Below are 24,627 nucleotides of genomic sequence, written 5' to 3' on the forward strand. Positions count from 1 at the left end.
AATGTCCTGCGTATGAAGGACATGAAGGTTCATTGAGGAGTTGAGGAGTGCTGTGACTTTGCAGATTGACATTTAATGGATGATTATATTGTGAATTTATTGGATTCTCAAGTTTTTAATAGCCTGTTGAAATAGACCAAAGCAATTTTTTATGGCATGGTTAACTGTAATACTTATTACTTTTAATTACTATAAAATTGTGTTCTGAACACCATTTTGGGGATGCATTGTGTTCAGCTGTGATAGATTAAATCTTATTTTTTTGCAGGGAGCATCATAGCTTTCTAAAACTGTGTCTCAAGCTCCTATCCAATCACCTTGCCCTTGCTCTTGCTGGAGGGGTGGCCACGAGCATTCTTGGCCGACAAGCCAGACCCCTGAGAAACCTGCTCTTCAGACTGATGGATTCTTCTGTGCCTGATGAAATCCAGGAGGTGGGGGGGACCGTGCATTAATTCCTGAGGCTCATAAAATGCTCCATGTGTTCATGAATAAGTCAGGCAATATTGCTGTTATTTTTTTTGTTTCGTGCTTATTTTATTGCCGGCTAATGATAGTGAATACCGTGTTCATATATGGTATTCGTACGTGATTTTCATATGTGGTATGGGAAAAACCATGCCATGTTTTTGCCAAACTCAGTAACGTAGGCACAGTGAGCTGTGTTCCTTTGGTTGCTAGAAGCTTATTGCCTTCCAAATCTCATCCAGTCTATTCTTGAAGGAACCCAGGCTTCAACGCTAAATTGAGCCAATTTGCCAATTTTGTATAAATGAGTAAACATCTTCTGACACTAAAGCTTAAAATGAAAAAAAGCTGTGATTTTCTGAAGAAAGGGATTATGTTCCATAGATACACAAATAGTTTTGTAGGTGATAAAGGAACACATACCCTTATTATTTTGTCATCAAATGCTTGAAAGTTTTAGATTTCATGTTATGTATATATAAGTGATGTCTCCTGTCCAGTCAAGGTGGGTTAACTGCAAGCCGGAGAATGGAATAACTTAGTTATCACACTGAAGAGGAGGAGTGCTGTTTTTAGACTTTAGTTCATATTCCATAACTCGTGAATTTGCAGTTTTACCGTTTTAAGGTTTTTCTTTAAACTCAGTTCAGACTTTTTTTTTTAGCCAGGAATGCAGTCATTTCTTCAAAAAGACTATTTTTATTGTGTCACTTGCTTTTCTTCTCAGGCTGTCATAGAAACGCTCTCAGTGGGGGCAACCATGTTGCTGCCTCCCCTACGAGAGAGGATGGAACTGCTCCACTCTCTTCTGCCACAGGGTCCTGACAGATGGGAGAGCTTGTCTAAAGGGCAGGTACGCTGTTTGATCGTGGTTACATTGAGATAGAAACTGGTAATGATGGAGTGTAAGAAAGGTTAGTGTAGAAGTAATTGGTCTCAAAAAGGCCAAAAAAGAGTTTTATGGATACGGTTGAATCAAATTTTTCATTATGGCTCGGTAATTGTTGATTGGTGTGCTCCGTTCTGTATAAAGGCTAACAGCTTGTTTTTTTCTTTCAAGGATTATTAACCTATAGGTAAATCTGTGATAGCAAAATTTACTCTTCATATTGAAGAGGTCTATTTTGGCTTTAGGCACATGTTGGTTTTTTTTCTGATTTGTTGCCTACTGCTCTTTTTTTGCAAAAACACTGCGTAGCGGTTGCCAGGACACTGTTGGAAGAGACTAGAAATGTGTCCTTTATTTGAATCAAACTAATGAAAAGCACTCATTCATAATGCACTGCCTTGTAGTTGAATCCTTTATAGTATTGAGTCCTTTGTGTGGCCAGTGTATCTTAAAACTACTTAGCAAATTAGTTGATTACAACATTGATCTTTATCTTTTTTGGTTACTTATGGGTTTTTCATGTGGTAAAATGGTTTTTAGGTTTGTCATTAATGAAGAAAAACATGGCATTATTTGCTCTTTGTAATATGCATTTAGGCATAAAAACAGACAAGGTTATTTCCTTGATCTTTGTATCAGAGTAGCAGATATTCTGATACAGAACCTGTGTTACAAAGTGTTATAATTTTTAATGCTGAAACAATATTTTTTGCCATTTTAAGCAGTTGCTTTGCAAGAGTGTTACAGTAAAGAAGTCTTTTTTTTCTGCTTCATTTTATAGCACCTTATGAAACTTCTCTAATGTTTTGCTACATGTCCCACTGTGTTTCTTCAGCGGATGCAGTTGGATATCATCTTAACAAGCTTGCAGGATCACACGCATGTGGCCTCATTGTTGGGATACAGCTCGCCTCCTGATGCCCCCGAAGCCCTCTCTTCTTGCCAGGGATTTGGAACCCCTTTAGATCCCTCCTACAGCTCGCCAGGCAGCCATCCAGATACCCACTTAGCAGAAATCCTCATGAAAACACTGCTGAGAAACTTGGGCTTCTACACCGTAAGTGGATTTCTGTATGTCAGCTTAGTACGCCATCTCCTGAACAGGGATAATAGCTGCTTTTGAAAGCAATTGCTCACACAAGTCATGCTGCTTTCCAGCTGTGTTGGTTTCTTCCGTTGAAGATTTGTTACAGACAGTTTTTGTTACTGGATGTTATTATGCAAAGGCTTTCATGCCTAGAAACATATGCGTGGAAGCAACTGCAGTTCATTTTGCAGCAGACATGTTTTGTGATAGAATGTGGTTCTATTTTCCCCCAAAACTAAAATGATATTAATAGGCAAAACCATGTTTCTGTAATTTGTTTGACTTGACAACCCTTGTCTTCCACTCTTTTTGCAAAATTAAGGCTTTAACCTTTTTTACTTTGTGACATTTTCTTGCATTAGGATCAGGCCTTTGGTGAGCTGGAGAAAAACAGTGACAAATTGCTCCAGGGTACTTCCTCTTCAGACAGCAGTCAGCCTGCACATCTTCATGAGCTGCTGTGTTCCTTACAGAAACAGCTACTGGCATATTGCCACATTAACAGTGTCACCGAGGTGAGAGGAGAAGGGAAATTGATTGTGAGTCTGGTAGATCCAGTACCTGATTCTAATTGCCATTCACTAATGTTACAGTAATTACCTATGTGCAGGAGTAAGTTAACAACACCTTTGTGAACGATCACATTTGCATCCCTAAATCAAGTCTGCATGAGTTTGTTCGATTTACTCATATGAGGTTTTCAAGTGGTTTGGTTTTCCTCATCCTGTTTTAAATTGCTGTTAGATCAGCAGTTGTAGTAGTATTATGCATTAAAGATCTAAATCAATCAATAAAGATCTAAAGCTGATTTTGAAAGAATCCCCTTTATTTATTTTTTTCTTTCATCATTTACAGAATTCCAGCAGCGTAGCTTTGTTGCATAAACACTTGCAGCTTCTGCTGCCTCATGCAACCGATACTTTCTCCCGATCTGCCACGCTTTTGAAGGAGAGCTCCTGGAATGGGAGTGTCAGGGAAAAGCTGAGAGGTATTCTACCCAGTTTCATGCATGCTGCCTTAGTCTGTCCAGTTATGTCAACAATACTACATTGATGCAACAGTTCTGACTAATTAATATAACGTTGTTTTCTGTAATGAGTTAAAAGTGTCACACACACAAAACCGATTTCTCATTCATGTTCCTAAACTAATTATGCACTGTTAATTACATAGATATGTTAAAACCTAAAATATATACAGTTGTAATTTGACAGATTATCATTAAATAGATAAACCTGCAGTTCACTAATACATTGTCACCATCAATAATACACTTGTAATCTTCTTGATATTACTTTAAATGCAGAACATAGCTGCAGTTTCATCTTCATGTGTATCTGCCTCATGGTACAGTTTGTGTTCAGTTTTGAAACGGTTAAGGAATTAATATAATGACATTTCGTAGTAGAATTAGCACTTCTCTTGGTTTTTACTACTGGAAAGTACTGTCGGGCGAGTTTTATTCCAAAATCTGTGTAACTGGACACTGTGTAACCAGTGGTTTGTTCACAGACGGCTCCTGTTTAATAGTACCTTTTTTCTGGGTTATTGCAGATGTGATCTATGTCTCAGCAGCCGGCAGTATGCTGTGTCAGATCATTAACTCCCTCTTGCTCCTGCCTGTATCGGTGGCACGACCATTATTGAGCTATCTGCTGGACTTGCTCCCGCCTCTTGATTGCCTGAACAGATTGCTGCCAGCTGCCACCCTGCTAGAGGACCAGGAGCTGCAGTGGCCTCTCCATGGTGTGTGTGTTGTCACTAGGACAGTGGTGTGTGTTCTTCCGGCTAGACTAGAAATCCGCATCTTCAAAGGCGTGGCACTCAGACCTGTCGTGATCTGATGAGAATTAAAAGAAAACATACCACTTTCCACTGACTTTAATTGATGTAAATGTGTGTAAATAGCATTAGGCCTAGTCCTAGACTGTTTTAATAAAAAACTGTTTTAATGTGGAAAACTTAAGGTTGTTTTTAATGTTTTTATTGGCTAAATATTTTCTTTAAAGCGTTATTTGTAATTTGCTGCTCAGAATAATTCAAACCTTTGGCCAACACGACAGTCGTGAATTCTGAAGTACAGTTCTTGATGTTGGCTTGTCGTTTGCCAGAGGCTTTATCTTTTAACCCAGTTAAAAGGTTTAAAAGTATTTTAACCAGTTAAAAGTATGAAGCACAGGGTTTGCAGGTTGGATCAGTATATCCGTTTAGTCTTTGTCTACTCTGCACCAGTAAGTAGTGACAAAAGAATTTAATTTATAAGCAGTCAAAAGATGCAGTATGAAGAATTTCCGAACTAGTTTGTCAGTTTTAAGTTTTTGTGAACTAGTTGTGTACCTGTTTTCCAGGGACACCTGACTTCGTGGACCCAGCCGGAGCCCCCCTGCCCCAGCCAGCCCAGTCCTGGGTGTGGCTGGTGGACCTGGAGAGGACTGCCGCCCTGCTGGTGGGCCGCTGTCTGGGGGGCATGCTGCAGGGCCCTCCTGCTTCCCTGGAAGAGCAGGACACAGGCTATTGGCTCAAAACGCCACTGTTCAGCAACGGCCTGGAAATGGGCATCCCGCAGCTCGGTAACTATGCTGTCTTACTGTTTGAGGAACAGAGCAGTTATGAGACAATTTTAAATTACAAGGGGACTTGGAAGGGAATTTTAAGAGTCTCGTGTTTGCATTCATTAAAGTGGGACACTTTATTGTTTTAATATAAAATGCTTGATTTACACTCTTATCATTACCACTCAGGAGGTTTGGATCTAGGCATTTGTTCTGAAAAAGGAATGTATTTTTCGTTTACAGAAAGCGGACAACGCAACGGAAAACATTTCAATTTTAGATTGGGCTGGAATGTACTCCTTTTCCGATTTTACATAACTCCCAACTTTTTTTAAAAATCATTTATATTTTAGATCTGATTGTTTTGGGGATGCAGCAGAGTTGTTTTCACGGATTTGTTGGTGCTGTATGTTTGGTCAGATAAATGCATCAGTTCCCTGCTGGAAGTGGCCCTGTCTGGGAATGAAGAGCAGAAACCCTTTGAATGGACCCTCTGCCCTGAATTGGCAGTGCTAGTTGACTTGGCCTTGGGATCTACCAAAGAACCAACCAACAGCCTGTGGATCAATATGCAGGACTATGCAATTAGCAAAGGTAACATTTTAGTAATGTGTGTTAGATTCTGTTAGTTCTGTGTTGTTGAGGTTATTTAGTGAGTGTATTAGTAATCACAGCAAGGTATTCTTAAAGACTGGATTCTTCCTGTGTTGGTGCAGTTGTTTGTTCTATGTCTTAAATTGTACATGTTTATGGTATGGAGAATAAAGAACCTGAATGATGATCTAAAATTCTTAAATTAGTTTGAGTATAAATGTTTTTAAAATTATACATATGAGGACCGTCTTGTGTGGTGTTTTGAATAATCACAGTAATGCCCACAAGTGTTTTAAATTGGAAATGCTGATTTTATTAAATGGCGCATTGTTTTTTTGTAGACTGGGACAACGCGACTCTTAGTAATGAGGTGCTTCTGGATACTGTCTCACGATTTGTTCTGGCTGCTTTACTGAAGCACACCGGGCTGCTGAACCAGGCATGTGGAGAGGGAAGGTAAAGGAGTGCAGGAATTCAGTGTTTTTAAGATTAACCCGGTGCTGTAAGTGTTATGTTTTGGATACAGACATTTTTGGATACTTTTAAATGGATGTGTGAAAGAAGCAGCTTCTGATCTTATGTATTTTGATATACTGCAGAACTTTTCATGGACTTTTAATTTGAAGAAGTAAAGGTAAAAGAGAGTTTTTGTTTCTTAAAATAACCGGAATATACTGTCCACTCAGTTACTTATTTTGATGGAACCCCTTGAAACATCATTGGTCTGGTAATATGAGCATGCTAAAAAATTGAACGAAAGAGAATTTTTATGCCCTTCCTTTTAATGTATGTTTTAATGTTTCATATCATAATTACCTGTCTGCATGCTTAACATTGCAATGTGAATTGAAATTTTTTTTTCATACCAAAGGTATCAACCATGCAAGAACCTGTCGGAAGTTTACCGCAGTGTTTACAAAGTCCGGAACCGCTTACTGGCTTGTAAGAACATGGAGCTCATTCAGACCAGGTCGTCCTCCAGGGAAAGGCGGGTATGGTCATGAAGTTGTTAAATTGCTCTGTGTTGAGTGTGGAAACCTTATGGAAACTAATTAATTTTTTTTTTTTCTCCCCTCTCTGCTAAACGCTCAGGCAAGTTAGTTAATGAACGGAACTAAACGTATTTTCCAGCAGCCCTTATTTCTTATACCTCAGAGCAGTACTTTCCCCTGAAGCCAGTTGACCTACCAGTATGTTTTTGGACTGTGGGAGGAAGCCCACGCGAGCACAGGGAGAACATCCAAGCTTCACGCAGATGGCACCCCCGGTTTGGGATTGAATCCAGGGCCAGCAATGCTTACCGCTGTGCCACCATGCCACCCTGAAAGGGTTAAAATATACAGTATAGGGAAAACAAGATTACACCTACAGTGATACATTTAATTAACTGCATAGGCAGTTAAAACGTCAAAGACTCAGTCTTATCTTGTGTAATAGAAGCAACAGACTAGAATAAAAATACAAATCCCACAGCACTTTTTTTGGTTTAGGTAATAAAAAGAGAAGCACAGCTGAGGACAAGCTCAGTGTATTGACTTGTACCCGCCTGTGATTGACACCGACCCCCTCCACTGGCTGTTAAGATTTCAGATAATCACGACTCCCTGGAAATCGACCCCCAGGAGCACTCGTTCACCCGCACCATCGATGAGGAGGCAGAGCTGGAGGAACGGGCAGACCGCGAGCGCGAGGAAGGCCACCAGGAGCAGGATGAGGACGAGGATGAGAGGGAGCATGAGGTCATGACAGCTGGGAGTGAGTAGAGCTGTGCAGCCAGGCGGCAGAGTGCTTTGCAGCTGCCTTGCAGGGCGTCTTTGCAACTGCGCAGCACCACAGCTCCAAGTTTCCTGGAAACTAAATACTGCTGCAGCTGGAGAAAAGAAGAGGAATGCAACAAAACATTCTTAAACATTTCGGGTTAAACCTGCTTTACTTTATTTGCTCAGGAAATGGACAAGGAAGTTTTTTCAGAGTAACAGGGTGTGAAGATTTTATCACTATGTTTCACCTTTAATTTTGAAAAGATAAGCAAATAGCTCACACTTTACTCAAAATGTTTAATAGTTTGGTGCTTCTTTTACTGCTTAGCATACTTCCCTATATTTTATATTAAAACTTAATAGAATCTGTTAGTGGCTAGGAGAATTAAAATCACAGTTTAAAGAATCTGGAATGTAATTGGTATCGATTGCAACCCTGGTTGCACGTGCAGCACTAGGACACTGATGTTCTCTTACTGCAGGCTGGAATACAATCTTGAGAGGAGGGATGGTGGTAAAAATATAGTTTGCTGTTGTTTGGATGAACAGAAAAAAGGAAAGACAGGGGCACCTGTTACTATTTAAGCTACATTGTTAACTCCTCAAGGAATGCATTCTTAGCCCCAGTAGGATTCTTCACTGTAATTCACAAATTAAAATTTCAAACAATGCATGGTTCATGTCACAGTTCTTAACCCCACATTCAGGTGAGAAAGAGTGTCCTTACAGTGTGCTATTTTTTTTTCCTTTTCTGTGGCTGTCGTGTTAAATACATTAACTGGAGACATGCTGCTGCTGTGCACTGGCTTTTCTAACCAGCCGTTTGTCTTTGTGTTGCATGTTACAGAAATCTTTCAATGTTTCCTATCAGCCCGAGACGTTGCCCGCAGCCGGGACAGGGAGCGCTCCAGCAGCAGTGCTGGGGTGGGCAGTGGGTCAGGGGCCTGCGGCGAAGAGGTGCCTTCCCAGTCCCAGGAGGACAGGAGGGTCAGCACAGGCCTCCCAGAGGGACAGGACCTCTACACCGCAGCCTGCAATTCTGTCATCCACCGCTGTGCGCTGCTCGTTCTGGGGGCCAGCCCAGTGCTGCACAAGCAGCAGGACGAGGGGGGGCCCATGCAGCAGGCCAGTGGGCCCACTTCGGAGGGCATCGGCTTCATGACCAGGTAAGGTTTCCTTGTCTGGTGCAAGAATCAAGTTATTATTTTTTGCATTTATGGATTGTACTGTTTTTTTCCCTGATTTTGTACTAACTTTGGTTTTGCCTGGGTGTGATCTTAATGATATATTCGGGTAGAAGATGAGTGTTGAAGTGCATGTTAGTTTATTACATCTGTTACATGTATTACTAAAGCTTTCATTATTAATCTACATAGCATGGTCCCTCAAATCGTAGTTTGTCCATTGGCCTTCATTTTGGGGCAGTAAACCAGATTGAAGGCTTTAGCATGCTCAATATTTTCTATATGAAAATTAGAATGAATATAATTTTAGCTCTCTGTAAAGAGAACTGCAAGTGAAAGAGCTTTTCTGATCGAAATGATCGTAAATGAGAGCTTTTGTTTTTTCTGTAGGAGTGAGAGTCTGACAGCTGAAAGCAGATCTGTTCAGGTCAGTCCAAGCTACAGGCTGATCAAATCAAGAAGTGAATCTGATCTGTCCCAGCCAGAATCTGATGAAGAAGGCTACAGTCTGGTGAGTCATTTGGTCATATGAAACGCTGGCGTTATTTTCCATTTCAAGGATTTCAATTTCTTTATGCAACCTGCTTGTTACAAGTTCAATTTATGTTACAAGTACGTTAGTGAATCAAAGCACATGATTTGAAAACCCATTTTAGACCAAATTAGAAATATGAAGTAATCAGAATGAGCTTAACATTTGGAAAACTAAGTTTCCATTTTTTTTAGAGTGGACGCAGAAATGTTGACTTAGACCTGGCTTCCTCCCATAAGAAGAGGGGTGAGTTTAACTTGCATGTTTATTTCCACAAATATGTTATTACCTTATTGGCAAGTCTGTTGCCATACTGTTGTTCTTAATAAAAAGGATTGACATACGTCATCTGGCTTCATGTGAAATTCGTATTCTGTTTGTCTGATTATCGGTTCCTTTACCTTTTCCGTAGAAATCTCTCTCCTAAGACTGAAGTACCATTGCTCCCGAGGTTGACCCTAATTGATAGGCAACATTTTTAAATTATTACTAACGCGACTGCATAGATAACTTTCTTAATGATGAGTGAAGACCCTTTATTTATTCTTAGGAAGACCAGGGAATTTTTACAACATAAGTGAAGTCTAATTCACGGCATATAGTTTTCAGAACCAAAGCACAATGGAGTAAAAAAAACAGAAAAACTCCTCTCTTTAGGAGTCTGTGTGTCCAAATGCATGATTAAGAATGCTCTGCCTGAATCCTTGTTTTGAATTTCAAAAACAGTATGACTCGATTGCTGTCTGCTGTATGAAATGTCTCCTTTTGTCTTCTGATTCTTGTGTGGTAGTGTATTTACTCCTTTTTGGCCACTTGAGCCCCAGAAACAAGAAGAGCTTCAAGCAAGTACATGATGGCATGTTTAACCTTCTTTTTCCTAAAGCTAGCTTAAAATACTCATTAATGTATTGCAGCTCCAGCACTGTCATTATTTTCAACACAATTACTTCAAGCTCAATAATAAAGTGTGAATGGCTTTTCACATTTATTTTATTGCAGTTAACAATGCTCAATTCCCAATCCTATCCTCTCCAGCCCTCTCCAGGTGTACTAATTAATCAGGACCTTCCTCTGGGCTAGCTGTTATTAGCATTTTTCAAATCTTTGCTGTAAAGAGGAATTTAAAATCATTTCCCAGACTCTGTAATACTGGTCTTCCTTCACCTCTTCGGCCTCTTCAGAAATGAAGAGCGCTGCAGCTGTGAATACAGAAATCATAGACATCATCATCTTGTAACTCAGTAAAGATTTATAGTGAACTTGTTAGTCACAACTTTTAGTTTGAAGAGCAGACACACACTCATTTCACACAATGACAGAAGTATTCATTTCTAGACCTAATTGACTGAATTAGGTCAGTCAGTTTTTATGGGCGGATCGGTGGCTCTGTGACTAAGGATCTGCGCCTGTGACTGGAAGGTTGCCGGTTCAAATCCCACAGCCAGCAGAGGAATCCTACTCTGTTGGGCCCCTGAGTAAGGCCCTTAAACCCTATTGCTCCAGGGGTGCTGTACAATGGCTGACCCTGCGCTCTGACCCCAAGCGTCTCTCCCTGTCTGTGTGTCTGTGTGTCTCATGGAGAAAAGCTGGGGTATGTGAAAAGACGAATTCCTAATGCAAGAAATTGTATAGGGCTAATAAAGCAACATTATCATTATTACTATTAACATTATCATTATTATTATTGAATTAAAATTGAGTTAAAGTTTTCAGCTCCTAAGGAAATTTGTATTACACATCAAGAGTTCATAACTTTTGTGACAATAATACAATACAGCAACAGTACATTACCATGATACAAAATAACATTTAACAAATTGCTCTGTCAGAACTAAATCCAGTATCATAAGATTAAAAATGCTTTTCAGTTTAAATGAAGTAAATGCTCTCTAATACAGGGGATCTAGTACCTTCTTCCGGAGGGCAGAAGAGTATATTGTAAAGGGTGGATGTGAGGGTTCATTTGCAACTGCATGAATAACAAAAAACTAAAATGTTTAGATATGGACTTGGATCTTCAAAAATACTATTTCATGTTTCTGTGGCACTGATGAACAGGTTTACTTTTGAGAGATGTCATACAGTGACAAATAATAATAATAATTGCTTACACTTATATAGCGCTTTTCTGGACACTCCACTCAAAGCGCTTTACAGGTAACGGGGATCCCCTCCACCACCACCAATGTGCAGCATCCACCAAATGAGAGTAGCTACTGTACATTAAGTTTTAGAGTAGAGTTTATGACTTATTTTCAAACATAATGGCAGTGTAGCTGTAATTACAATTGTAGTCCTTTTTCTTGTGACCCAGATTGTATTCCTTGCATTACTGTGCACTCTTTTGATGTTTGTGTATTCACGTAAGAGAAAAAGATGTATTTTTAAAATCTCACAAAGCTTTAAGGCAGTTGATCTCTTAGGGACATCTGGCTCTGAAACTAGTTATTTCTTGAAATTTTCCACAAAAATGTGCCTGGTGAGATTATCTTGGATTATTTTTTGAAAAGTTAGCTCTTTTTTAGACATACATCCTAAACTAACAATTTACAACCGTCCCTGCGGTTGTCCAGTATTTTATAATACTATGTATCGTTCATTGGGAACTGAGCATTAAAGTAAATCAGGGCTACACAACTTTTGTGATGGACAATTTTAAAACAAAATCAGTAGCTCATTAATCAAAGCTCAAATTCATGTGCATCTATTTTGTTGACATTATTTTAGATTTTTTTCTTTCTCTTTATTTCCTGAATGATCCTTTGCATACTGATGCTACTCTGAAAGCAGTGTTTGCTCTGATACACTGTAATGCTTGTGCAACAGCTGACAGCCCAACTGGTTCTTGGCTCTGTAGCCGAATGTGGTCTAGTTATGTGGAATGCTCTTCCTGTAGCTCTAGCCAGCAGCTTTTCCTGTGAGGCACATGTACTCAAAAGCTCTACGTCTGCTTTCTGCTCAGTATTTTGTTTTCTACTTCAGCATTTTTCTGATTTTGTTCTGAGAAAGAAAACATTTTTTGACAGTGAGTGCATTCAGGTGGAGTCAGTTTTAGTTATTGCATGATGTCTTGACTCCCCCCAGCACCTTAAAGAGGAGATGGAGACAACGATGTCCTTCGTTTTGTGGCTATCCGACAAGGCGTCTTTCTTCTTTCCTCAGGACTGCTCCACAGCTCTCCAGACTCCTTGACCGATTCGTGGTTTCGAGCAAAGCACAGCCGCGATCGCATATACAACTCGCCCTATTCATACGAGGAGTCTGACTTTGACCTGACCAAGTCCCTGGGAGTTCATGCCCTCATCGACAACATTGTGAGCTTTGTGAGTGGAGACGTTGGTAATGCTCCAGCCTTCAAAGAGCCCGAGGAAAGCATGTCCACCAGCCCACAGGCCACCATCATCGCAATGGAGCAGCAGCAGAGCAGAGCTGAGGTGCTTAATTTTAGTCGTGGAAAAACCATTAATAACTGAAGCAAAACAAGCTTTACTTCTCATGGTTAAGCCATAAGAGAGTGATGTTTATCCCAATACTCAAGTGTTACATGCTGTAAAAATACACAGCCTTACACTTCCATGTGAAGAAGAGTTAACAAGTAAAATAATTAAAAGGAACAGGCTATTAACAAGTACTTTTTAAATTCTTTAATAATTACTTATTTTCTCATCTGGTATTGAAGCTATAAGAGAACTAATATTTAAAAACCAATCCTCATGAGCCCCTGGTGCAGGCACACAGTAACTGATCCCATATGTACAGAAACATGCCCGTAGTAAATAAGGCTCTGTGCTTGCTGGCGCAGCTTCGCCTGGAGGCCCTGCACCAGATTGTGGTCCTGCTGTCGGGGATGGAGGAGAAAGGCAGCCAGGCAGCGGGAGTAGGCCGACAGGGGCCAGCCTTCCAGTCCTCCTCGCTGCTCACCTCCGTGAGACTGCAGTTCCTAGCTGGCTGCTTCAGCCTGGGAACCGTAGGGACAGGGGGGATCAAAGAGGAGAGTGTCCAGCTCCATCACTACCAGGTAATTTCTACTAACAGGCTTCCTTAAGGGGATGTCTTGTTTTACAGCTCACACTTTAATGTAGAGAATGGGAATATCCTACCTAGGTAATACTTGACCCAAATTAACAAAAACCTGTGTTACAAAGCTATTTGTGTGTTTTGCATTTTAATTATATATTATTGTCTGAAGAAGGGAATTTTCTGTGCTCTTCTTGAGGCTTGTGACTGTAGTATTTCATTAGAGTGAAAATGAAGAAGTACTTTCTTGTTACTGTGGTTAACATAGGATGGTATCAGAGCTGCAAAAAGGAGCATTCAGGTGGACATCCAGACTGCAGTGCACAAGATTTACCAGCAGCTGTCTGCCACTTTGGAGAGAGCCCTACAAGCCAACAAGCACCATATTGGTAAGGAGCTACCTGGGAAACTGGCAAGGTGGAATAATAAATATTCCAGGATCTGATAAAATGCAGTCATGCAAACATAAATGTAAAGGGCTTATATACTGCTATTATTTTAATCAAAATGCAATTTGATTGAATCCCCCTTGTGTGTATGTATTCACAATTCTTTAGCCTTCTAAGCACCTATCTGAAATGTCTGATTGAACCACCTTTTTCAATGAATTGTGTTTCAGAAGCCCAGCAGCGCCTCCTGTTGGTGACAGTGTTTGCTCTCAGTGTCCGCTATCAGCCCGTAGATGTATCTCTAGCCATTTCCAGTGGCTTGCTTAATGTACTGTCCCAGCTGTGTGGCACCGACACCATGCTGGGACAGCCCCTGCAGCTGCTGCAAAAGCCTGGAGTGTCGCAGCTCAGCACAGCTCTCAAAGTAGCCAGCACTAGACTCCTGCAGATCCTTGCCATTACCACAGGGTGAGTACTCCACATGGGGTAAATCAGAGGCCATACCCAATGCATGTTATATAAAAGCATATAAAGTACTTTTATGCCCAACAGTTCCAAGCATTTTTCCTCATTAAAATGTCTTTACGTTTTTTGAAAGCATGCCACATGAGTGGGAGACTCAGAAATAAAAACTTGCAGTAGCAAGTTTAAGATGCTCCCCAATTAAGTGAAAGAGAAATTCTTTTGGTTCAGTTCAGTTGTAGATCCATGTGGATTGGTATAGTTGTTGTCCACTCATCCAGCTTGTATGACGTGTTCTCCTCCATCCAGGACCTATGCTGATAAGCTCAGTCCCAAGGTGGTGCAGTCTCTCCTGGATCTCCTGTGTAGCCAGCTGAAGAACTTGCTCTCCCAGGCAGGGGTGAGTCTACTGCCACCTTACAGGGAGGAGGAAGAGAAGAAATCGGAGGAAAGTGTCGACCCTGAGAAGAAAGACTTTCGAGGTAGTGTCTGCACACCTGCATCTCTTTCCATAGGTGGATTTTGGCTTTCTGTGGTACAAAATGGAACGAAAACATTTGATATTTTGCATAACCAAACTAAGGATACAGCAACTATCGAATTGCTTTTGTTTGCATTTAAGGGGTAATTTGTTTATTCATTCTTTAAAGAACTGTTCTATTGCAGCATTTGAAAAGGTGTGTAAATATGCAATCCATCTGCTAACAGTAGGATTGCGAATGGGGAAGACCGTTTTTGTCCCAGAGGATCAGACATTGACTCGATCAGATGAGCTCAGGCTTCTAGAGGAAAATCTGAATATCCTAATATGGTATATTAGCAAGTCTGGTTTAACATTCAAGTCATTGTATGATCAGAATGTTTAAAAATTGAATCGTTTGTGATTTTACATCCAGAAAGTCTTTGGTTAGAGGGTTTTTTGCCACTGCCAGTATTTCAGATGTGATCTCCCTTCATATCTTCATAACTTCAGCGGATCAACTCTTTAACAAAAGACCCAAAGATGTAGTGTAAGAAGAAAAATGTGAATGTTTGCACATACATTTGGTTAAACACATAAGTAATGTTAGAACAAACAAACCAATTTCCCGGTCTACTTTAATGAAAATAGTAACCATTTGTTCTGGAGGAAAAAATAAGTAATTACTGGTTGTAATATGAAAGTAGTTTAGATCATTCACTGACTGTGTTCTATATATTTGGGGTGATTAATTATTTTGCGTTCACCCCCAGCTCTTCTGCGTGCACAACATACAGCAGAGCTGCACCTTGGAGACTTCCTGGTGTTCCTCCGTCGTGTCGTGTCATCCAAAGCAATACAGTCGAAAATGGCCTCCCCAAAGTGGACCGAGGTGCTACTGAACATTGCTGCTCAGAAATGCTGTTCAGGTGAGACAGCCTTTCAAGTAATTTAATGACATAATAACATTGCCTTTTAGGATTTTAATTTCTATTAGATTTGGGATGTGCATTTCTGTATATGGAGGTTTAATAAGAATATAAACAGTTTGCATGAAGTTCTGTACCGTGGACCTATTTCCAAAATACCCTTCAGTTTGCCTGTTATAAGGCGTAACTAACTCTCCTTGATACATTTCTAAACACTATTGGTTCTTGATCCCTTGCAATTTTATTTGACCATTTTTCTTGCAATATAATTGGCAAAAGCACTGAAATGACAAGTTCTGTGCTGGGCAGAATGGGCTTAAGGGCTGACTCATGTCCAGTAGTTTGTTTAGAAACACCGGAAACCTTTAGCAGGAAGTTCTAAACTATCCCCATATCTGATTATTCTTTTGTTAATGAGTGATCAGATCATGTAACATTTATCATGTAAGACATGACACAACCCGTTTCCTGATGAGTGCCTTGTTAAAAGTCACAGGAATTAACACTGAAACACTGCAGGTAAAGGTTTCACAGCGCCAGGCTTTTAAGCATAATGCACAGGCCTTCACCTGATACATGTGTTGCTTTCCCTTCTTGTGGTCCCGCTTTTTAAGAAGGCTCTCATTGTCACCAAAAACATTTCTTCCAAGGCTAATTGAGAATATCATGACTAAAAAATGTTGTTTAATGCACAAAACATTATCCTCCAAATGTTTGTTCTTAATCAGGTGTTCCTCTGGTTGGGAACCTGAGAACCAGACTCCTCGCTCTCCATGTGTTAGAAGCGGTGTTGCCAGCTTGTGAGGCCAGTGTTGAAGACGATCAGATGACCCAGGTTGGTGGTTTATTTCAAACGTCCTTCTTGAAATGATAACTGCAGTGTCCCCATTATCAAATGTGTTTAACCGTTTCGCATATTCTGTGCATCAAATAGTGTTCAGTAATTTCATGAAGAAAGTAATGTGTCCTGACATTCTACTGAGTATCACATTCCCAGGTTGTACCTACAGGCTTGTGAGTTAAGTTGTGGTTAAGCGATTTCATTATTAAAGCCAATTATTTGAAAAAATGTTCAGCAAGGTTGCAGCTTCTCCTTTAGTAGCCCAGGAAATGCAAATGTTTAACGTTGAAATACTAAGTAATTGATATTAAAACCTTATTAAATCATCAAATATGAGTTTGAAGCAGATCCGGAGGCAGCATTGTGATGAGCAGGGTTTTACCTTCCAGGTAGTCGAGCGCTTGTTCTCACTGCTGTCTGACTGCATGTGGGAGGCGCCCATCGCTGAAGCCAAACACACCATTCAAGTCAAGGAGAAGGAGCAGGAGTTAAAACTGCAGGTATCTGCTGCTTCGCGAAGGGACTGGCTTTGTTTAATCACCGCCGTTTCTCTTTCGTGTCTGAATAATGATGTGGTCGATATGTTGGAATGTATGTTACACCATACACCACTTACTTGCCATCTTTGGGGGGGAAAAAAGGTTTTACGTACCTGTCAGGTTCTTGTGCTATCTTGTGCCAAAGAGATGTTCTTGTCCTATCTCAGATTAAGTATACCATGGTAATTTAAGTACACCAGTATACTATGGTAAGAGCAGCGTGAAGTGCATATGTCATATGGAAATCATAATGAATTGTAAAGAGGTGTGGCCAAGCATGATACAAGCATTGAGAAAAATAGAAAGCGACATGAGTGCTTGGTGTATGCGCAGATCTACAGTGGTGCTTTCTAGAGCTGGTGTTGTATCCATTCGTTCCCTGCTCTTTAGGGTGAGGCTGAGGAGGAGGATGAGAACCTGCCCATCCAGGAGGTGTCCTTCGACCCCGAGAAAGCGCAGTGCTGCGTGGTGGAGAACGGCCAAGGCCTGACTCATGGCAGTGGAGGGAAAGGCTATGGGCTGGCCTCCACGGGAATCACATCTGGCTGCTACCAGTGGAAGGTAAGACTGACAGTGTAGAGAGCAAGTCTGGATTTGTGACTCTAAAGCAGCTGTTTGACAGAGACGTTTATAATACGGATGAACTCGGCACAAATGACGGGGTTCTGGTTTCTTAGATCATCGGTCTCATAAATAAATATCTAAGCCAGCCCCTCCACCCTTTGATTAAAAAATGTTATCTACTTTTCTCTGCACTCTTTGAACTGTCCAGAAATAGGAAATTTCAATTACTCTGTTGTTTCCAGTTTACAGATACTTGAAATCAGAAGATTATTTTGAAGATTTTGTCAAGTCTGTAGTGCACTGACTTGTGCTGAATTAGAGTTCTATCTGGCGAGCTGTAAATCATCCTTTTTTTTCCAGAACTCAATTATTAAAATGGCATTTGGTTGTCAGACTTCGTGGCTGCCATTAATGTTGTTCTTTACATTCACCAGAAAGAAAAAAAAATACTTGTTTGTATTGACAGCTGTATTTATTGACAATTAGGAGGATTAGCCTCATCTGCCATGAGACATTGATCTTGATTGTCTGCCACAGTGATGTAGCTTAACAGGCATATAAAGCCAATGTGAGTGCCTTTAGGTACCTTGATTTTGAAGTGCAGTCATCTGTTAAACAAGGACCACAAGCTGTTTGGCACAGTGTGCTGCTTCCTGGGCAGAGCAATCAGGAATATAGCTGTAAGCCAGGGTTTCCCAAGATGCACTTAATTTCTGCCAAACTTAACTTGTGGCATTGAGCAAGGGGTTTTTAGGATTTCATTAGGTTTCATCAACAATTAGTGCAGTTTGTGTTTAAAATAATGTAGTTGCCAAAATGCAATATGTATAAAAAACAAGTTAAATTAAATTCTCATTGCAAGCAAGCACAGCCCCCCTACCTTAAGAATTCTCTGTGCTTTAAATGAGTCAGTGTTTGACTTGATGTCTTAAATTGTCATTTCCCTTTTGTAGTTCTACATTGTTAAAGAGAACCGGGGTAATGAAGGAACTTGCGTCGGGGTGTCTCGCTGGCCGGTTCATGATTTCAACCATCGCACCACCTCAGACATGTGGCTGTACAGAGCGTACAGTGGGAACTTGTATCACAACGGGGAGCAGACTCTGACACTGTCCAGCTTCACACAGGGTGACTATGTCACCTGTGTGTTAGATATGGAGGCACGGACCATCTCTTTCGGGAAGAATGGGGAGGTAAGGAACGGTGCAGTTTACTTTATTATTTACTTGCAGGTGAGAAAATATTGATGGCTTAGAAAGCTTTAATTATCTTGTCAGTTATTTTAATTCAAAATTAAACCCATATCTTAAACACTTCAAGCCTTTTTGTTTGGATGGTTTTACAATATTGCAGTATTTTTCAAAAGTTATTTTTCTGTTCTACACGTTTTTTTACTGACCCAGTAGGGTTCTTTACATTTTAAAGTAAGACTATAAAAAGTATGTATATGGGACTAAACGTGGGAGGACTGCTTGAGCATCTGTGGAAATTTCACTTTGAAAACTGGTGAATTAACAGCAGCCAGTGATCTAAAAAATGTATTTGAGAAAATTTCTTACACATACATTTTCCACTTAGGTTAACTTCATTCTGCTTTTATTTCACATCTGATGGAGTTTAAATTTTGCTAGGTAACGCGAGCGGTTAAATAATCATTTTATTTTGTTCAAGTGTGACAACAAAAATCAAAGCTTCTGTGCAGCACAACAAATGAGTAGAGATCCTGAATGGGAAAGACGCGTTGATTCTTGTAGAATTAAGGATGACCTGAATGGTTTTCTACAATATTAAGTGTGTTTTATGAATTGTAGCTGTTGTTAATGTTAGTTGTTGTTAATTGTTGTTGTTGAAAGCCTTTACACTTAACTGCAGGAGCCCAAACTAGCCTTTGAAGATGTGGATGCTACTGAACTGTACCCTTGTGTGATGTTTTACAGCAGTAACCCTGGTGAAAAGGTAAGTTATCTGAAAAAGTCAACTTTGAGCTTTCAACCTGGAACTGATTGACTTTAGAGGTGTTAGTGGGGTCAGCAGGGGGCGCTCACCCTGCGGTCTGTGTGGGTCCTAATGCCCCAGTATAGTGATGGGGACTCTATACTGTAAAAAAAAAAGGCGCCGTCCCTTCGGGTGAGACATAAAACCAAGGTCCTAACTCTCTGTGGTTATTAAAAATCCCAGGGCATTTCTCGAAAAGAGTAGGGGTGTAACCCCGCGGTCCTGGCAAAAGTTCCCATTGGCCCTTACCAGTCATGGCCTCCTAATAATCCCCCTCTATGAATTGGCTTTATCACTCTGCTCTCCTCCCCACTGAAAGCTGATGTGTGATGAGTGTACTGGTGCACTAAGGCTGCCGTCACCTCATCCAGGTGATGTTGCACACTGGTGGTGGTGGAGGGGATCCCCATTACCTGTAAAGCGCTTTGAGTGGAGTGTCCATAAAAAACCCATAGTGGCCTGCAAATGTGTGCTTTCAGTGTAGATTAATCGGGTTTATTTAAGAGTACGTCCTGCCACCTTGTGGCTGCTTATATAAACATAGCTAGGTGGATGCTGCACACTGGTGGTGGTGGAAGGGAGTCCACGTTACCTGTAAAGCGCTTTGAGTGGAGTGTCCAGAAAAGTGCTATGTAAGTGTAAGCGATTATTATACGCTTCCACAGAACTGTGAAACCGTTTTTTTTTCCTCAAACCTGCCGCTGTGTTAATTGGATCATTCTCAAAGTCTTTTGATTGCAAATATATTTTTTTCTTTTTCATGCCCGTTCAATTTGGACCGATGGTTTCCTCCTACGTTTGCACTGTTAGAGCCTTTAGAAGGCTGTCGTACCAAATCAAAGCATTTTTTCATGTATCCCGTGTCCGAGAAGATTGTAGGTTTACACTCCGAAGCATGGTGAGGTCTAGACGTAAGCAAAAAAAGCCATCGGAATGAACAGTATCGTCCAGTTTTCTTCTGGATCTGCACTAACCTAACCTGATGCCTAGTAACACCGTGGCATGAAGAAGTTAAAGCTGTGCTGCATGTTGGGTTCTTTTGTCAGGTGAAGATCTGTGACATGCAGATGCGAGGCACTCCGAGGGACCTGCTGCCCGGAGACCCCATCTGCAGCCCCGTGGCCACGGTCCTGGCCGAGGCCACCACCCAGCTGATCCGCATCCTGCACCGCACCGACCGCTGGACCCACTGCATCAACGCGAACATGATGGAGCGGCTGCACGGGATCAAGGCCTGCTTCAGGGAGGGCGGCCAGCGGCTGCGGAAGAGCCGCTCGGTGCAGAGCCGCGAGGAGCGCGAGGCCAGGGAGGAGCTCCGGGAGGAGGACAGGGGCCGGCACGGCAGGCACGGCCTGGCCGAGCTGTCCGAGGCCCAGCTCAAGGCGCTGTGCACCGAGGTGTGGCCGGTCCTGGCCGTCATCGGGGGGGCGGACGCCGGCCTGCGCGTGGGAGGGAGATGTGTCCACAAGCAGACGGGCCGCCACGCCACTCTCCTGGGGGTGGTGAAAGAGGGGAGCACGTCTGCCAAAGTGCAGTGGGACGAGGCCGAGATCACAATCAGGTATGGCCTTTGATGAGCACAGAGGGATTTTGTCGTGAGCATCTGGCTTTAATGGTTTTTACTTTAGCTAGCAGTAATGTGGCTTTTCCTTTAGTTAATCACTAAAGCTGTTTTCCTTGCTGTATCAAATCAGCTGGTCTTGTATTCCTTATTTATACATTTCTCGAATTCTTGAGTATTTTGACATCATCTTAAGAACTACCTCATCTGATAATTTCCCCTTTTGAAGGTAAAAGGCCATAACTGTGCTGTGCAAAACATTTAGACTTTAGTCTGTTGGATCAGCTTACAGGTGTCATTTATGTAATAGTGTTTACTTGTGGAATTAATTAATGTCAACCTGCTCTCATTTTGCCATTGCTGCCCAGTTTTGTTTTTCTTGCTTGAAGGATTGTAGAGCTAGGACTGCTGTGACTTTGTGCGTCTCTCTCTCTGAAAACGCGTTTTAACTACACCTGTCTATGCTCCTCCTTCATTTACTGCGTGGAAGCCCACTTTTTTTAAAGTGTTTCTTCTCATTCAGCCATTTTTTTTCAAGATCTCTTCCATGAGGCACTGTCATCTGTATCTATCCTCCTGTCTTTCCCCTCACTTCTTGTTTCCTATGTCGCTCTGATCTTTATTAAAGCTTCCCAACTTTTTGGTCGCCTAGTGACACTCCCCTGTACAACCTGGAGCCCTGTGAGCCGCTGCCCTTCGACGTCTCCAGATTCAGGGGCCTGACCGCCTCTCTGCTCCTAGACCTCACGTACCTCACTGGCATCCACGAGGACTCGGGGAAGCTTAGCACCAGGCGCCACGAGAAGAAGCACAGGCACGAGTCTGAGGAGAAGGGGGATCCGGAGCAGAAAACGGAGGGGGAGCACCCGAAGGAAGCCACTGACCTGCGGATCTCTCACAGCCTCGATGAGGTCAAAGCTCACGCCGCCAGCTGCAAGTCGGAAAATGAAATCGCCTCCTTCTCCTTAGACCCCCAGACGGGGCTGGACCCTCAGCACCATCAGGCGGAAGGAAAGAGGAAGCTCCACGAGCACGGGCTGAGGACCCACGACCTGGTGCAGTCCGAAATCCGAGCCGTCCAGCTCTCTTACCTCTACCTGGGAGCCATGAAGTCGCTCGGTGCTCTGCTGAGCTGCAGCAAGTACGCCGAGCTCTTGCTCATCCCTAAGGTGCTGACGGAGAACGGCCACAACTCGGACTGCGCTGGCTCCCCGGTCTTCCAGGAGGAGGTGGAGATGAGGGCTGCCCTGCAGTTCCTGATGCGCCACATGGTCAAGCGCGCGGTCATGAGGTCACCCATCAAACGTGCCCTTGGACTAGCCGACCTGGAAAGGGCTCAGGCGATGATCTATAAGCTAGTGGTGAATGGACTACTGGAAGACCAGTTTGGTGGCAAGCTCAAACCTGGTAAGTATAGCTACATATGTATATGACTACTCCTACAACTTAGCCAGTTCCATTATCTTTTAGTTGGGGTATAATTAAGTAAGCATTTCTTTTCAACAGTTCATTACTGTGTTCGGATTGCCTGTTGCTGTGTCTGCTTTAATAGTTACTGCCATAATGCACACAGCCAACTCAACCAAAGAATGGCTTAAAAAAGGAAGATCAATGTCCTGGAATGGCCCAGTCAGAGCCCGCACCTCGATCCTAGAGAAAATCTGTGGACTGGCCTAAAGAGGGCTATGCACAGGAGATCCCCTCACAATTTGACTGAGCTTGACTGAGCTTCTTTGCAGAAGAGTGGGATAAAATTGCAAAGGTTGATAGAGACCTATCCAAACAGACTTACTGCTGTAATTGAAGAAATAGGTGCTTCCATGAAGTATTAGTTACAGGCTGTGCACACTTATGCAACCAAGGCATTGGAAGTTTTTTATTTTAAATTCTTCCTCCTAAAAATGTTCCTTTTTTTTCCACTTAAATGTTGTTGGTTACAAGATTGTATTAAAGGTGAAAAAAGGCCCGACATGATTTATCTTGATTTCAGCCTTTACATCAACAAAAGCTGAAATTTCAGTTTGACTTTTGATTATCCACTGTAGGTGGAAAGACTGACGAATTCCTACTTCAAATCATGGGGAAAAACATGGCTGCCACTTAAGAAAGTGGTAAAGCTGCATCTGCGTGAACAAACTAGCCGACTCTTGGACCAGCTTCAGTTTATTTCTGTGGGTGTTTGCTCTCCTTCGCAGACGTAGATCCAGAATCGGAGGAGACCGATGGTGTTCAGCAGGCCCAGACCCCAGTGACTACCAGCCCCTCAGCCTCCAGCACCACGTCCTTCATGAGCAGCTCCCTGGAGGACACCACCACCGCCACCACTCCGGTCACCGACACCGAGACCGTGCCGGCCTCCGAGTCCCCAGGGGTCATGCCCCTCAGCCTGCTCAGGTGCGCCCATCGCCCAGCGGTGCTGGTCAGCAACGCCACGGCCCGCTTCCTTTCTCTCACGTTTCAGGCATCGAAGTGCCATTTATCTTTTGTGTTTTATTGATTTTCTTCCTCTCGTTTTAGTTTTATTCTAGAAAACCTAACCAAAGGGAAAATTATGGTATATATATTTTATCGATTGTAACAGTCTGTATATATATATTTTTTTGTTCTTGGGTTGATTTTTGGAATTTAATTATAAAATGTAGCTTCAACTATAATAGCATTTAAGTTTTTTTGATTAATCTCTGTGTGAGACTCTACGTGACTGTGGGGTTTTGTATTTTTATTAACGAGCAAGCCACCAGACGTTCAGACATTCATTATGTAATGTCCCTTTGTGTTCCTAATTGCTCGAGCAGGCAAATGTTCTCCAGTTACCCAACCACCACGGTGCTGCCCACACGTCGCGCACAGACCCCACCTGTCTCCTCTCTTCCAACATCCCCTTCAGACGAGGTGGGAAGGCGGCAGAGTTTGACCTCGCCCGACTCCCAGCCCACCAGAGCAGCCAACCGCACTGGTACCAGCTGTTTCCCAATTTCCTCCACACTCCGGTCCGGCTGTCTGAATGGGAGAATGAGTAGTAGAGCAGTAGAGGAGTTTATTGCCATATGTACACGTGTATTGGAATTGTTATTCGCACTGATCTCTCTTTACATACACAGTACAGCAGACAACACCACACAATGTAGACAGTACTTTTCAAACAGAATAAATACTAAGAGAACAATAAATGTGTTGTGGAGAACAATAAATATGCAGTAGTGAAAAACAAAACATGGTAGACCATGCAAAAAGTGCGTAGTGCAGATATGCATTGACTCTGTAGCATTGCTGTTAGCTGTTAAGGATGTGTACTGCAGTAGGGTACAATGCTTATTCACATCTCTGTTTCAGAAGAAAGCTCAAATGATTAGGCCATAATTTAGCCTGTGTTTATTTTGGGTCCTGTCAGATTTGAAATGGGCAACACGGTGGTTAGCATTGCTGCCTCGTAGAGCTGGTGACCTGGGTTCATTTCCTGGGGTGCCCTCTGCTTGCAGATTGTATGCTGTCCCTATGTTTGGGTGCGCCTCCTCCTGATGCCCCGGTTTCCCCCCACAGTTGAAAGACATACTTAAAGGTTAATTAGCATTTGAGAAAAGTGGCTTGTGTGTGAGTGTCTATGTGCCCTGAGATGGACTAGAGTCCTTGTTACCGTTGCTTCAGCTCCCCCTTGCTCCTATTTTGGATAAAGAGGTTAGAAAATGGATGGATGGATATGAAATGCCTTTCTTTAGTATAATGAATACAGCCCTATGTATACGTATATATAGCCATATACGTATAATGAATGCATTTCACATGTATGTCATTAGCTAATATTAA

At 42.1% G+C, this 24,627-nt stretch overlaps 1 protein-coding gene across 2 annotated transcripts in view; it reads left to right on the forward strand.

The window, feature by feature from the left end:
* herc1 (HECT and RLD domain containing E3 ubiquitin protein ligase family member 1) overlaps window positions 1-24,627 on the forward strand; it is a 66,510-nt gene that overhangs the window by 13,058 nt on the left and 28,825 nt on the right. Inside the window, exons 12-40 of one of the 2 annotated variants that reach the window (XM_088920124.1) lie at window positions 269-434; window positions 1,196-1,321; window positions 2,193-2,414; window positions 2,807-2,959; window positions 3,300-3,432; window positions 3,999-4,190; window positions 4,793-5,014; window positions 5,417-5,590; window positions 5,932-6,046; window positions 6,462-6,582; window positions 7,174-7,345; window positions 8,198-8,516; window positions 8,925-9,045; window positions 9,261-9,312; window positions 12,229-12,500; window positions 12,869-13,084; window positions 13,352-13,472; window positions 13,703-13,940; window positions 14,244-14,416; window positions 15,168-15,323; window positions 16,052-16,158; window positions 16,554-16,664; window positions 17,094-17,264; window positions 18,221-18,460; window positions 19,140-19,223; window positions 20,309-20,823; window positions 21,452-22,230; window positions 23,019-23,217; window positions 23,619-23,779. In XM_088920124.1, the coding sequence (XP_088776250.1) occupies window positions 269-434; window positions 1,196-1,321; window positions 2,193-2,414; window positions 2,807-2,959; window positions 3,300-3,432; window positions 3,999-4,190; window positions 4,793-5,014; window positions 5,417-5,590; window positions 5,932-6,046; window positions 6,462-6,582; window positions 7,174-7,345; window positions 8,198-8,516; window positions 8,925-9,045; window positions 9,261-9,312; window positions 12,229-12,500; window positions 12,869-13,084; window positions 13,352-13,472; window positions 13,703-13,940; window positions 14,244-14,416; window positions 15,168-15,323; window positions 16,052-16,158; window positions 16,554-16,664; window positions 17,094-17,264; window positions 18,221-18,460; window positions 19,140-19,223; window positions 20,309-20,823; window positions 21,452-22,230; window positions 23,019-23,217; window positions 23,619-23,779 (5,831 nt within the window). The remainder of the gene's footprint in view (window positions 1-268; window positions 435-1,195; window positions 1,322-2,192; window positions 2,415-2,806; window positions 2,960-3,299; window positions 3,433-3,998; window positions 4,191-4,792; window positions 5,015-5,416; window positions 5,591-5,931; window positions 6,047-6,461; window positions 6,583-7,173; window positions 7,346-8,197; window positions 8,517-8,924; window positions 9,046-9,260; window positions 9,313-12,228; window positions 12,501-12,868; window positions 13,085-13,351; window positions 13,473-13,702; window positions 13,941-14,243; window positions 14,417-15,167; window positions 15,324-16,051; window positions 16,159-16,553; window positions 16,665-17,093; window positions 17,265-18,220; window positions 18,461-19,139; window positions 19,224-20,308; window positions 20,824-21,451; window positions 22,231-23,018; window positions 23,218-23,618; window positions 23,780-24,627) is intronic. The other variant, XM_088920123.1, reaches the window with a different exon arrangement.

The sequence above is a fragment of the Atractosteus spatula genome, chromosome 7 (assembly GCF_055471065.1).
Source record: "Atractosteus spatula isolate fAtrSpa1 chromosome 7, fAtrSpa1.hap1, whole genome shotgun sequence".
Taxonomy (NCBI): Eukaryota; Metazoa; Chordata; class Actinopteri; order Semionotiformes; family Lepisosteidae; genus Atractosteus; species Atractosteus spatula.